A 13,634-nucleotide genomic window follows, 5' to 3' on the forward strand; every position below is an offset into this window, starting at 1 on the left:
TATCCTTTCATACTATAGTATACTGCAATTTGCTTTTTACATTTGACATGGTTTGCCATGTTTATATACACATATATAGATCTAGGTTATTAATTTTAACTGCCACATTGTAATTTATGGCAAACATATACCCCCTATTTACTCATTTCTCTATTAATGAACATTGTAATGCTGCAACGCATACACTACCTAGAACAGTATCTTTAAAATATTTAAATGAAGGAGGCAGGCTTTTAATTCAAGCAATATCCGCATAAAATCTCTCAGGCAGACTATTTTTGCTTCCATTTTTTTTTCGCTGTTCATATCTACTCTGCATGCATAGAAGGAATAAATACCTGAAATTTCCTAAAGGTCTTTTACTCAGTCCCCAGAAAAAAGCTCTGATGTGGTATGTGTAAAGGGGGAGGAGTGGGCGGATGAAGTGGGTAGAGACGGACACAAAGAAATGTCAATGACAAAATACAGAACAGTGAAAGTTTGGAGCCGGGGCCAGTGGCAGGGGCAAAAGTTACCAATTTGGGGGAGGTCTGAGAGTTTACAGTGCAGAGCATGTTCTGTGCTATCATATGCGGATAACAAAATAGCCGAATACACAAATCTTTCCATGCTTGTGAAAGACGTAACTATCTAGCGACAGGCGGTTGCCATGGAAACCCGGGGGTGCGAGGAGTCGGCCAGAATTCTTGACGCGCTTAGAATGTTTCTTCTTCCGGCCCTCTGCTCTTCGCAATTATCGTCCCTCTCCTAGGTCCTACGCCCATTTTATAGGCTCTCATGATTCTCTTCCCCTCTTGATTCTCTCGTTGTGCGTTCCAGGTCGCCATCTTGGACCATGCGTCAAGATGGCGCCCCATGGTCCCAGAGGTACAGCCCAGGCACGCCGGTGACGCTACGAACGCACGTATTCGGGTGCGAAGGGTGGGGCAGTGACGCCAGACGTCTCCCCGCCCTCTGTAGTCGCTCCGCCCCCGGCCCCACTCCGCCTTCCTCCCACCCCGCGAACCCGGAAGTGGAGGAGGAGGCGCGGCGGCGGCGGCGGTGGCCAAGCAGGCAGAGACTCCCTGAGCCGTTCCCGGGAGCGTGTCTGGGTTTGGGGGCGGGAGACAGGCTGAACCGCCTGGGCGGCCTGGCCTGTACGGGGAGGGGGAGGCCATGGCCTCGGCCGAGTTGCAGGGGAAGTACCAGAAGCTGGCTCAGGAGTACTCGAAGGTACCCATCGTGATCTGGGAGTAGGGGGTCCCCTGCCCTGCGGCCTCGGGTTGCCGTGGCAGCGACTTGTCGGGACCGAAGGGTACTGCGGGAGGGGCACGCGAGCGCGCCCCACCTTTCCCCTCCACCGCCTCCGTCCACCATTACGGTGCCTCCACCTGCGGCTCCTAGGAGATGGGGCCGGGCGGTGTCTGCGTCCGTGAGCGTTTCTGCAGGAAGGAGCTGGAGTTTGATCCTTGCTTTTCACTGAAGTAGTAGGCTTGGGACTGGGATGTCAGAAATTCTGGCTTCTTGCCTCTAATGCTGGCCGAGAAGGGAAGGGAAAGATGTGGACCACTCCTCCCCTCGCTGATTCCTCAATTTTCTCAGCCTAGGGTGGGGAAGATCAGCCCTTCTCCCCTCCCACAGGGATGATATGAGGTTAAAGAGATTTGTCTTCTCCCGAATCAATTCGAGAGGGTGGAGACATTCGGGTAAACTGCTTCACTAGGGATGCGTGGTTATGAATGTATTCACTGCTTTAGCAAGAGGTTGTCAGGAATGATTTTGAAAGCTTGAGTGCTACGGCTCTATCCTTTTCTTTCTCTTGTCCCTCGGTCACCTGGAATGGGGTAGACACCCAGCAGGTGCTCAATACATGTTAAGCAACATGGGGACCTGCCCCTTTGTCGTGTTTATGGCATCAGTCTTTTAAACGATAGAACCCTTTCCTTGGAAAAGGATGCTGCAGTTTCTGGGTAGAGTGTTTCTAGTTTAAGAATATTTTAATGAAGTTATTAAAGCAGAATTTTGCATCTTTGGAAATTGATTCAGCAATCATTAAGCTTAGTTTTCAGTGATCTTGGCATTCATGGAGTCAATGGGAAGATGGTAATCCCTTTTTGCAATTTGGAGAAACTGAGACACATTTTATACGTTAGGATTTCATTCAATAATAGCAAGATGAAATATTCTTTGAAAAATAAAACCAGTGCCTAAACATACACACTTAAGTCCTCACCATCAAATAGGAATATTTCGAGATACTATACTTATTTCAGTGATGCTACCATTAGCAAAACTTTGTTGCATTTCCATTTGAAATTGTCTTAACAGCCTGTGGCACAATGTTAGTGATGGCAAGTCTTCATTTTTTGAAGGAGTATTTCCTTGCTTGAAGGGCCAGAAGTTGTTTGGAACAAATCCATGTGATGAAGGGAGGTGGGTGGAGGTTGGCAATGCTCAAATTTGCCTCTACTATTTTTGGTTGAAAATGTTTCATGATCAACACCTGTGAAAAGAAGGGAAAAAAATAAGAAAATGTTTCGTGAGTATAAAGAGAGGGGACTGATTTTCTTCTCCAGAGAGCCAGCAAGCTCAGAAGGCCATTCCAAATGGCAAGAGGGGCGTTTGAAAAATATTTTGAGTAGGGACTACATTGCTGAAATAATTGTATAGCCTCCCAAAGTAATAAAAAGTGAAAAAATTTTGGATATGTAAGCTTGTTCAACACACAATATGTGCCCCCTGTGAGCAGTCTGCCAGGGTGTGTTGAGTGAGTCAGGGTTCCAGCTTAACAAGTCACCTTTAATGGAGTATTCTAACGCAGTACATAGTTATGATATAGTATGACAAGTGTCAGTTCAGTGGGACTACCGAAGACATTGAGTAAACGTTGAGGTTATAGTGGGGATTAGAGAAGAGGAAATGAGGGAGTGGTAGCTTTCCAGGCAAAGGGAACAGTCCATGTTTGCTGGAATGAAAGTTCATTAAGATTAATCTTAATGAGCCTTCACACGGCAGAGAGTGGTGAAATGAGGTTGGAGAGATAATTTGGACCCCATCATGAAAGGTTGTGAATGTCAAGTCAGAAGAGTGAACTTTACCTTTTGAGTAATGGAGAGACGCCAAAGGTTAAGCAGGGGAGTGACGTTACTTTTAGGAAGGACACTGATAACTGTGAAGGATGGATTGAAAATAGGGAAAGATTGGTGGGGAAAAAAGCAGACAGTAGACTGTTGAAATAGATTTTGGGAGAGTAATGTAGGTTTGTATAAAGTTAATGACTTCTGGGCTGTAGAGAAGGGGCTTGATTCAGAAATTATGGTTAAAAAATGCTTTTCAGCTTTCCTTTTTTTCGAGTGCCTGCTATGTGCATGGCACTAACGAAAGATACAAGGCATTCATCCTTGCGTCTGATTCATTTTGGGACTTGGTGAGTGTGGGAAGACTCAGAGTTGTCCCTGCAGTTCTGAGCCACTGACACAATGAGGGCCGGCAGGAAGAAGAGCCCCTTCAGAGTGAAGGGCTATAAGGGAGGTTAGATACAGTCTAGGAATTTTAGGGTTGGAAGGCACGCTAAATTTGTTATTCACGTATGAGGTGATGTTGGAAGTAATGGCTGAAAATTTCTAATGGAGATGGACTGACTAAAAGGACAAAGGCTAGCACTTTTGGAGTAAGTCCCATCACAATGCACTTTGAGAGTTAATCAGGGTGGAAATTGGGAAACACCTGTGGGAAGGATGTGCCTGGAGGAGGAAGAGATGCTAAGGAGACTGTAGGAGGCCTGCCAGACTTGGGGTCATCTCCCCTATTGGACCAGGCCAGTTTTCATTCTTTTAATTGCAATGCTATGGGAATTTCAGAACACAAGAGAACAGATCCTGAAAAAAAGATTTCTTGTGCTTTTTATTCCCTGTCAATTCTAGTAGCAGGCAATTTCTAGATAAGATCTGTGCTCTCTCCAGCCCTGTGCCTAAGGTATTCCACCTTTTTATTACCTTCCCTGGTACAAGTATCGTGGGCTGATGTTGAAATCCAGTTGCATAATTTTTCTGCCTTATTTAGGATACAAAGGAAAAAGATGTCCTCTTAATCTGGAGAAGGAAGCCCATCAAGAGAGCAGCAAGCATGATCTCTAAGCCAAGGACACTGGCAGAGTCTTACTCTTCTTTAATGCAGATTTCAGCCTTTGTTCCAGGAAAGGTCCCACCACTCATAATCTTTCCTCTTGAAAAGGAAGGAAAAAAAAAAAAAAAAAAGAAACAAATAGTGGTCTGAGGCGCTCCCATTACAGAGAGTCCAGTTAGATAAAAGATGAACTGTGGAGGTCAAAGCAGATGAGAACTGCTGAGGCAAACAGGTTGCTAAAAGAAAGTGTTATGGAAAGGTTAGTAAAAATGGAGATTAAGACCCAGTGGTTTGGGCAATTAGAGGGTCATTTGAGGTTTTTAAAATTTCAGGTTCAATAGAGTTTGGGGAGGGAGAATGAATGTGTAGAAGTTGGTTTTCAGAGGTGTGTGAAGTTAATAAATAACAGATGCAAGTTACCTCCTTGAGATGTGAGGGAAAGTTAATCAAGACCTCAGTTGCTACATTATAGATTAAGGATGAACAGCCATTTCTGACTTGCTGTTTCTTCCGTGACCTGCTCAGCTTCTGATGCTCTGTTGTATCTCATTGTGGAGAAGAGAGGCAAAAAGTGCTCAGTTCTGGCTCATTTGATTTTAGCCTGCTTTCTTTATGGGAGCACTCTTGCCTGGCACCGTGGTATGTGTGTAAGCAAGTTTCAAGTTCTAACTGTCTTCCCAGTGTTTGTGTTACCCTGGGTCAGTGATTCTCAAAGTGTGGGACCTGAAACAACATCATCTGGGAGTGGGTTCGAAATGTAAATTCTTGGGTCCACCCTGCACTACTGCATCTGAAGCTGGCAGTGAGACCCAGCAATCTGTGTTGTAACAAACCTATCCAGTGAATGGATTCATGCTAACATTTGAAAATCATTGCTCAAGGAATGGTATTGGGAGTGTAGCCTTGGCAGAAATAAAGATAATCTTTTTAAAGCTTTTTTTTTGTTTTTTTGAGACAGTGGATGCTAGCAGGAAAGCCAAACATCCATTATTTCTCTACAGTTTACTTTGCAATTGATGCTTCCTTTACTTGCAAAGGGGATTGCCTTTGGGAACTTTTTAGACTTCTACTCTTGGTACACAGCTCCTCATATTGAGAAAGGATCAGTTTTGATCCAGCATGTTTGCTCTCCAGATAACAGGATTTGGCAGTACCTGATTTATCACCCACTTTTATAGAGAAATAGACTCAGGAGCTGAATAGGGTTAAAATTGAGTATGAGGTTTTTTTTTTTTTTTTGACCCTGATGTGTAGGTAGGATTCACTAGTAAAGTTGGGTTGGAAAACAGGTTTGTGTTCAGTGCTATCCAATGGAAGTTTCCATGAGAATGAAAATGTTCTGTATCTGTGCTGTCCAGCAGGGTAACCACTAGCCATGCATGGCTGTTGAGTGCTTGAAACGTAGCTAGTGTGTGACTGAGGAACTGAATTTTAGGTTTTATTTAATTTGAATAATTTAATTTAAATGGCCACATGTAGCTATTGAGTACTCTGTTGGACAGTGCTAGCTTAGACCCTGGGTCTGTGCATCACAGACGTAAATGTCTAAATTACTCACTTGAAGACCTTGTTAAACTGCAGATTCTGGGTTAGTAGGTCTGGGGTGGGCCCTGAGATTCTGCTTTCAGGTGATACTATTGCAGCTGTCCAAAGACTACACTTGGGACAAGGCCCTAGAAAGACAAGGGGCAACCTCCTCTTCCTCTTTAGTTTAACTGATTTACTCACCTGTTCATGGAGGGTCAGCTAAACTGCAAGGGTTGGGGTTTTGTCCTAGTGAGTTTCCCCGCATGGGAGCAGGAGCAGGACAAAGGATGCCATTTGAGGCAGATGTGAGTTTTTTCCTGCCTCAGTGACAAAGTAACCCCAGCTACTGCATAATATGTAGCCTGCACATACTTCATCCCTGTCCTGGAATAGGAACAAGTAAGTAGGCAGAAAGAAAGACTAAGTAGGATTCCCAGTAATTTGGAATACTTAAAATGTTAGAACTGGAAGGAGTTTTAGGGGTCATCCAGGCCAGATACTGCAGCTGGGGTCTGCACGTGACTTCAGTATTCTGAAGCTTTGAATCAGGGTTTTAGTGTGGTGTGGGGTTGTCTTGCACACATCACTATATATTGAAGAAAAGACTGTATGTTTAAAGGTTTGTTTTATAGGGTTATAAAATATGTATAAATGTCAAAAAAAAGTCCATTGCATGAAGACAGTCATGTAAAAGTGGTTCTAACACAGAAGATTTTGAGATTAGCTGAGAAAATGCATATGAGTGGTTCATCTCATTTTCCCCACAAATTCTTCCAACGTTTTGTGATTGAAGGTAATACATCCCCAATCTTGGGCCATTTAGTCTATCACATATTGTCAGAGTGGCATGAGAGAAGTCATAGTGAGCTTACCACCACTCTCTGTCCTAGGAGAAACAGCTGTGTGGTAGGCCTGACTGAAGCTGGGCTATTCCAGAACCAGAGTTATAGAGAGCAGGTCTGGGCACTGGTCATTAGAGAGTTAGGCTCAAAGCTTTTAAGGATTTTTGGTGTCCAATAGGACCATGAGTCACATTATTTGGAGAGTCTTCAAAGAGAACTGTTAAAGTAATGGCAATCTCTTATATAATGTGTTACATTTAAACACCTTTGTATGTAGTATAACTTATTAATTTGATTTGATTAATTTGATTAATCAAATTAACTGATCTGATTAATTAACTAAAAATTTATTGAGTTCCTTCTCTATCCATAGCATTGATCTTTCATTGCAGGCAGGAAATACAAGGAAGTGTACTGTAGTCTTTACCATGGAGAATAGTTTAAGTTGGCAGGTGGGAAATGAATACAGAAATTGATTGATTGATTGATTGATTTGCTCTGTCTCCCAGGCTGGAATGCAGTGGTGTGATCTTGGCTCACTGCAACCTCTGTCTCCTGGGTTCAAGCAATTCTCCTGCCTCAGCCTCCCAAGTACCTGGGATTACAGGCGCCTGCCACTGTGCCTGGCTAATTTTTGTATTTTTAATAGATACGGGGTTTTGCCATGTTGGCTAGGCTGGTTTTGAACTCCTGACCTCAGGTGATCTGCCCACCTTGGCCTCCCAAAGTGCTATGATTACAGGCGTGAGCCACCACGCCTAGCCTATACAGAAATATGTACATTAGTAAAATGTAAAATTTACTGATTTTAGAAGTAAAATTAAAACTGAATAGTTTAATAAGAGATGTTTTGTTGTTAGTAAGTGCCAAAGGAACTGAGGCACAGACTCTCTGTGGGCCACAGGGAGTCAGGGAGTGATTAGGAAAAATTATGGAGGAAGTAGGGCCAGAGGTAAAAAGTAGGATCCTAGAGAGCAGGTGGGATTTGGTTGGCCAAACGGAGGAAGGGCTGTGCTTTCAAAGTAAGGGTAAAATGAATCAGAAGATTACAAAACAAGGAAGTATGAGATTTAAAAGGATTAAGAGGGGTTCAGAGGTACTCTTCCCCCACTGAATGGCACAGAAGAGCTTGGTGCACAGCTGTTGAAAATAAGCTCTATCATCTGTCGGAGAGTTTTTCTGTACTAATAGAGACTTCAGGGCAATTGTTTCTCAGTTATGTCATATGCATTGGAGTCTCCATTCTGGACTCCTAGAGGCAGTAGTGACCATCCAGTAATCGTATACCTACATCTGAAACAGAAACAGCGTTCATTTGCCTCCCCTCTGTGGTGAATACTGGTGCAGAGAAAGATAGGTTCTAAAAGACCAGGCTGGCTGGATGTGGTGACTCACGCCTGTAATCCCAGCACTTTGGGAGGCTGAGGCAGGCAGATCACTTGAGGCCTGGAGTTCAAGACCAGCCTGGCCAACATGGTGAAACCCTGTCTCTACTAAAAATAAAAAAATTAGCTGGGTGTGGTGGTGCATGCCTATAATCCCAGCTTCTCGGAAGGCTGAGGCAGGAGAATCGCCTGAACCCGAGAGGTGGAGGCTGCAGTGAGCTGAGATCACACCAGTACACTTCAGCCTGGGCAACAGAGCAAGAGTCAGTCTCAACATAAATAAATAAATAAATAATTTTAAAAAATCAGGCTAATAAGAGCAGCTCAGCATTTTATAAGCTGCTCATTCAGTAATGCAGTAAGAGTGGCAGAAGTGGTGCTGAAATGCAGAAAAACGTCAAATGCCACAAAGAGTAGTTAAAATGGCAGTAGAGTATGCAAGCTTATCGTCTTCCTTCATTTCTACCTACTAAGTAATAGAAAGGTGTTTCAGATAACAGTTTCTTAAAAAGCTGCATTGTCTGTTAAATGGTTTCATTGAAACCGTGTTTGAGTTACCAGTTTAGCAAAAAGTATTTTCCAAAGGAAAATCCTAATTTTTTTTTGTTATAATCAGTTATATTAAATTCCTAACAGCAATAGCTTGAAAGTTTCATTTTGCTTTTTAACAAAGCAGTCTGTTCAGTTTGCTTTAAATACTCTTCAGTGTGCCTTAGGAATGAAAGATGAGGTTATTTTTCTTAAAATTAATTGCTGTCGTTCTGGTCCTACAGGAAATTATCAGTTCAGTGAACTTCAAGCTTCGTTCTTAGTCCTTGAAGTAGTCATTAGGAGTTTCTAAATACCACACAATGAAGACATGTAAGAGATTACAGATCGCAGCTAAGACAGGGATATGAAATAAAATCTAAAGACTTTAGGTATATAAAATACAATCTAAAGACTGAAGCAGTTTTGTTATTTTTTTGGCTACATGGATTTGAAAGTATTTATTGAATTCTGCTAAGTAGCACATTATTCAAGGGTATGTTGATATTTACTTAAAAAGTAGAACACTGCTTCATGGAAATCAACATTAAAGTGGTATTTCTCTCTTTTGAACTTCTAGAGCAGAGGTTGCCAAACTCTGCAAGAGGCCACACAGTAAATATTTTAGGCTTGAGGCTATGTGGTTTCTGTTGCAGCTACTCGTGTTTTCCATTGTACCTCAAAAGCAACCATAGACAGTACGTAAATGAATGAGTATGGCTGTGTTCCAATAAAACTTTAAAAATAGCATGCCGGTTTGGCCCTCAGACCTTAGTTGGCCAACCCATGTTCTAGAGAATTTAATATCTTCTACTTTTTTTTTCCAAGCAGGAAATACTAGTATTGCTAGTTATCTTAATATTTTATCTTCCCTTTTAAAGTGTAAGTTCTTTGAAAATAGAGACCACATCTTTTACATCTCTTCCCCTGTATCAATCAAGGTGTACAATGACTTACACCATGCAAACTATAATAAAGGTATCTGTTGTCATTTTGAATCTGTTCTAATCATAAGTGTTCTGTTTCCATTTGTGGAGCATTTTATAGTTTAGAAAGTGCTTTGACATAGGTTTCTTATCTGGTTCTCACAGTAGCCTCAGAAGAAGGAACATGGAGTAAATGAATTTACCCATTCTATAGACCATATAGCTGAAGCTCAGAAAGGTTAAGTGAATTTACCAAGTTTTATATTGTCTAATAAATGGCAGAGCAAAGATTTGGATCTGCTTTCTATTGTGGTAATGAACTGTCATCTCTAACTTTCTAAAAATAGAAGAATCTCATCTTTTTAGTCTGTCTTTTGCTTAAACTGTTGAATATCCTGCAGTATTCTTGCATTTTATCTCAGAATCTTAGCTAAATTTTCCATTGAGTTTTAAATACTCAGTTTAAGATTTAGCATGCAAATATGCCTGTTCTTTTGGCACAGAAAAGGGTCGTTTCTGTTCTCTGTTCTCAGGAGACAGATCTGAGTTATGCAGAATTAGAAAGATTTTTAAAATTTTTTTATTTTTAATTTTAGAAATAGATTTTTTTTTCTTTTTTTTTAAAGCTCACATAGAAGGATGTCTCATTCTTTCAGTTTCTCAGAGAAGAACCTGGTCTTTCATGATATCTGCACTGAGCCCTGGGAATATTAGTCTATAAACCTTTTGCCTCAGCTGCAGTGAACTTGTTTATTTATACTTAAGTGCTCTATGTTCTTTTCGCTGAGAATATTTTCCTCTTATTACAGAAGTAAATTTTATCTTTTAAAACCCTGTCAGTGGTGGTTGTATAGATGCATACATAAGTAAAAATGCATTTAGCTGCATAATTTCTGATTTGTATACTTTATTTAAAATAACGTTATTTCTCAATATTTAATAATTAACTGTGAAAAAAAGCCCAAGTTTTACCTCTTTCTCGAAAGGCATCTCTCGCCTCTCCAGCTCACTGCTTTTTTCACTTACATGTAGCTTTGTGAAATAGCCAATATTGTCTAATTGACATTATGACTTTGGAATCCAAACTGGTAGAGTCTGAATCTCAGCATTGCTAGTTAACTTTTCTGTGCCTCAGTTTCCTCATCTGTAAAATGGAGGTAATTAGAGTATCCACTTCATAGGATTGTGAGGATTAGATGAAGTAATACATGATTAGAATGGTGTCTGGTTTGTAGTGAACATTCAGATGTAAGTGGGTATTACTATTAACTTTTGAATGGAGCCTGCTTCTTAGTTGCTTTTGTATACTGCCCCAGCTGATGCCTGAAGCCATTGTCGATGATGACATTTGCATGTCTAATATTAGGCACAGTGTCCTGCTGGGTATGTTGATGCCCCAACATTTTTATTTTCTGTGAAATTCTTACTTAATAATTAGTCCAGTTGTATGTATTTTACAAATGAATTATGTGTCAGAATTTCAAGGAACATGGCATATTCAGTACCCTATTATTTATTGTATTAGTTTTTATTTAGGGATGGGTCTTGGTTTTATAGAAAGAGTGACACACTAGAAATTAGGAGACTGGATTTTAGTCCCAGTTTTGCCATTGATTTTTGTTATGTCATTAGGCAACTCAGCCTGTGTGTCCTTATCTGTAAAATGGTGAATTATTCTATCTACTACCCTCTTTGGGTCTAATACTTTTTTGTTCTCATATATTTGTGAGAAGCTACTTAGTTACTCAGTGTAATGTAATGTTGCCTGTAAAATTGATGTGGTTTCCTTGATATAACCAATTGCTTTATATTAAAAATTAATTACTGCTTTCTCTGTTTTCAGCTTCGGGCTCAGAATCAGGTTCTGAAAAAAGGTGTTGTGGATGAACAAGCAAATTCTGCAGCTTTAAAGGTGGGCAACAGGGTATTTGTGTTGTGAGGGTTATTAGCATTTGGTGTTGCTCAAAACAGGTTCATTGGGTTTTCTGGGTTAAAGTTCCAACTCTGACACTGATTCACTCGGGATAAGGGACAGTAATACAGTTTTTTGTGGTTAATTTTCCTACTTGCTTAGGTAAGAATATGAGGTACTTTACTTTCCTTAGCTAAAAATTAAAGAAAAGATATTATGTGACTTTGTCTAGTGCCTTACTCCTGTGCCTCAAGGCCTTCACTTAGCTCAGTTTATCTGGATTACTGAGGCTTCTTATCAGTTGTCATCAGACAGCTCTCTGAGGGAGGCTATGTCATATTCCTATTTGAATCCCTCTCACTCAGCAGATGGGAGGTCTCTAATAAGTAGATTCCATTGTGTGAATCATTTAGCCCCTACATCTTGCCTTTAGTTGAGCTATTTAATAGTAATAACCCGTGTTAATCAGGATACTCTTTGAGTGATACATTTTACCATCAGCACTTTTGTTAACTGAGGGGAGAAATATGATAGATGAAGGAATTTGTTTCTGCCTCATTTCTACTAGGCATGTAGTAAATATTGCTTAGTGATTTTTTTTTTTTTGAGACGAAGTCTCCCTCTGTTGCGCAGGCTGGAGTGCAGTGGCGGGATCTCAGCTCACTGCAAGCTCCGCCTCCCGGGTTTACACCATTCTCCGGCCTCCGCCTCCCAAGTAGCTGGGACTACAGGCGCCCGCCACCTCACCCGGCTCATTTTTTGTATTTTTAGTAGAGATGGGGTTTCACCGTGTTAGCCAGGATGGTCTCGATCTCTTGACCTCGTGATCTGCCCGTCTCGGCCTCCCAAAGTGCTGGGATTACAGCTTGAGCCACCGCGCCTGGCCGATATTTTTAAATGGATAAATTAATCCTAGGATTTGGATTTCTTCTTATTTAAGTTTCAGTTAAATATACTGTCTAGCTCACTCTTTTGCTCTTTCCCTTACTTGCTCCCTCTGCTCTCTTTAGACAGATGGGATTAGGATTCTTCTTACTCCCATCCCTTTCTGGAGAAGCCCCTGATCAGTAATATGTATAAGGTGGCTCCACGTAGGCAACTAAGCCACAGAAATTGTCCTTTTAGGTAGCCAGTTGTTGGATCCTATAGGAGAGAAATCTGTCTCTGAGTGTCTCCTCCTTAGGTGCGGTTAGCACAGTCTCAGGGCTGAGATGGTTCTCAACACCCCACCCATACTTCCAGGCTCTCTGCAACCAAGCCAAGATGATTAAAAAAGAAGCTTTATAGTCAGAATTTATTAGTCAAGTTATTATTTTACCAAAATTGTTGAAGAAATGATCATTATATCTCCCAATAATATTTAAACTTATTGCTGGGGAAGGTCTTTCCTTGTTTGTCCTAGTAGCCCGCGCTGGTGTTTCATACCCTCCTGTTGCTGGTTGTGTTTGATTAACTCTGTGATGGCAGCAATGATAGGAACAGTGGTAGGAGTGGTGACAGCTGGTTCTATTGATTGAGCACTCACCGTATACCAGGCATTGTGCTAAGTACATTATATCCATTATCTCATTTAGTGTTCACAACAACCCTATGAGGTCAGATAACATTATCATCCCCATTACAGAAACTGGAGTTTAACGAAAGGCTGGGATAGATGTTTTCTGAAATTAATGATTGGCTAATGGAGTTGGAGCATTAGTTCATTTTAAGAACTAGAAGCATAATTGTATATTATAATTATAAGAATATAAATTATGAGAAAAAAATTTTTTTATTTTAATATTTATTACAGTAGTCATTGTAATTATAGTACACCAAGTGACAGTATGCCAGTTTGATAGACAGGAATATTAGGATGTTCTGTGTTACAGTAGGCTTTTAATTTTATTACTGGGTTTACCCCTTCAGTGAGGTATAATCAGTGTTCATTGATTTGAAGTTTTAAAATTCGAAAGACATGATGGTTTGGACATGGGCTCGGCCTGAATTTACCTTTGAGCTACAAGTGAAAATTAAGGTTTTACTAAACAAATGTAGGAAAAAAATGATTTTCTCCTTAACAGGAGCATACTGTTCTATCCCTCTAGCACTGTTCTCAACATGCAGGTAATGTCAATAGAGTGTAGACACTAGTCTATGGTTTTTAGGTTGCTGTTCCTTTTTTTTTTTCCTGCTGTCACCCAGGCTGGTGTGCAGTGGCACGATCACGACTCACCGCAACTTCTGCCTCCCCAGTTTGAGCGATTCTTGTGCCTCAGCCTCCTGAGTCACTGGGATCACAGGCATGCACCACCCTGCCTGGCTAATTTTTGTATTTTTAGTAGAGTCGGAGTTTTGTCATGTCGGCCAAGCCAGTTTCAAACTCCTGACCTCAAGTGATCCGCCCACCTCAACCTCCCAAAGTTCTGGG

The 13,634-nt window shown here is 41.1% G+C and overlaps 1 protein-coding gene across 2 annotated transcripts in view; it reads left to right on the forward strand.

The window, feature by feature from the left end:
* The first annotated feature begins 979 nt into the window (after positions 1-979).
* PPP1R21 (protein phosphatase 1 regulatory subunit 21) overlaps positions 980-13,634 on the forward strand; it is a 69,959-nt gene continuing 57,304 nt past the window's right edge. For both annotated transcript variants that reach the window (XM_023223833.3, XM_023223834.3), the window contains exons 1-2: positions 980-1,212; positions 11,156-11,224. In XM_023223833.3, coding sequence (XP_023079601.1) covers positions 1,156-1,212; positions 11,156-11,224 — 126 coding nt within the window. In that variant the 5' untranslated portion in view covers positions 980-1,155. The remainder of the gene's footprint in view (positions 1,213-11,155; positions 11,225-13,634) is intronic.

This window comes from Piliocolobus tephrosceles, chromosome 15, assembly GCF_002776525.5.
Source record: "Piliocolobus tephrosceles isolate RC106 chromosome 15, ASM277652v3, whole genome shotgun sequence".
Lineage (NCBI taxonomy): Eukaryota > Metazoa > Chordata > Mammalia > Primates > Cercopithecidae > Piliocolobus > Piliocolobus tephrosceles.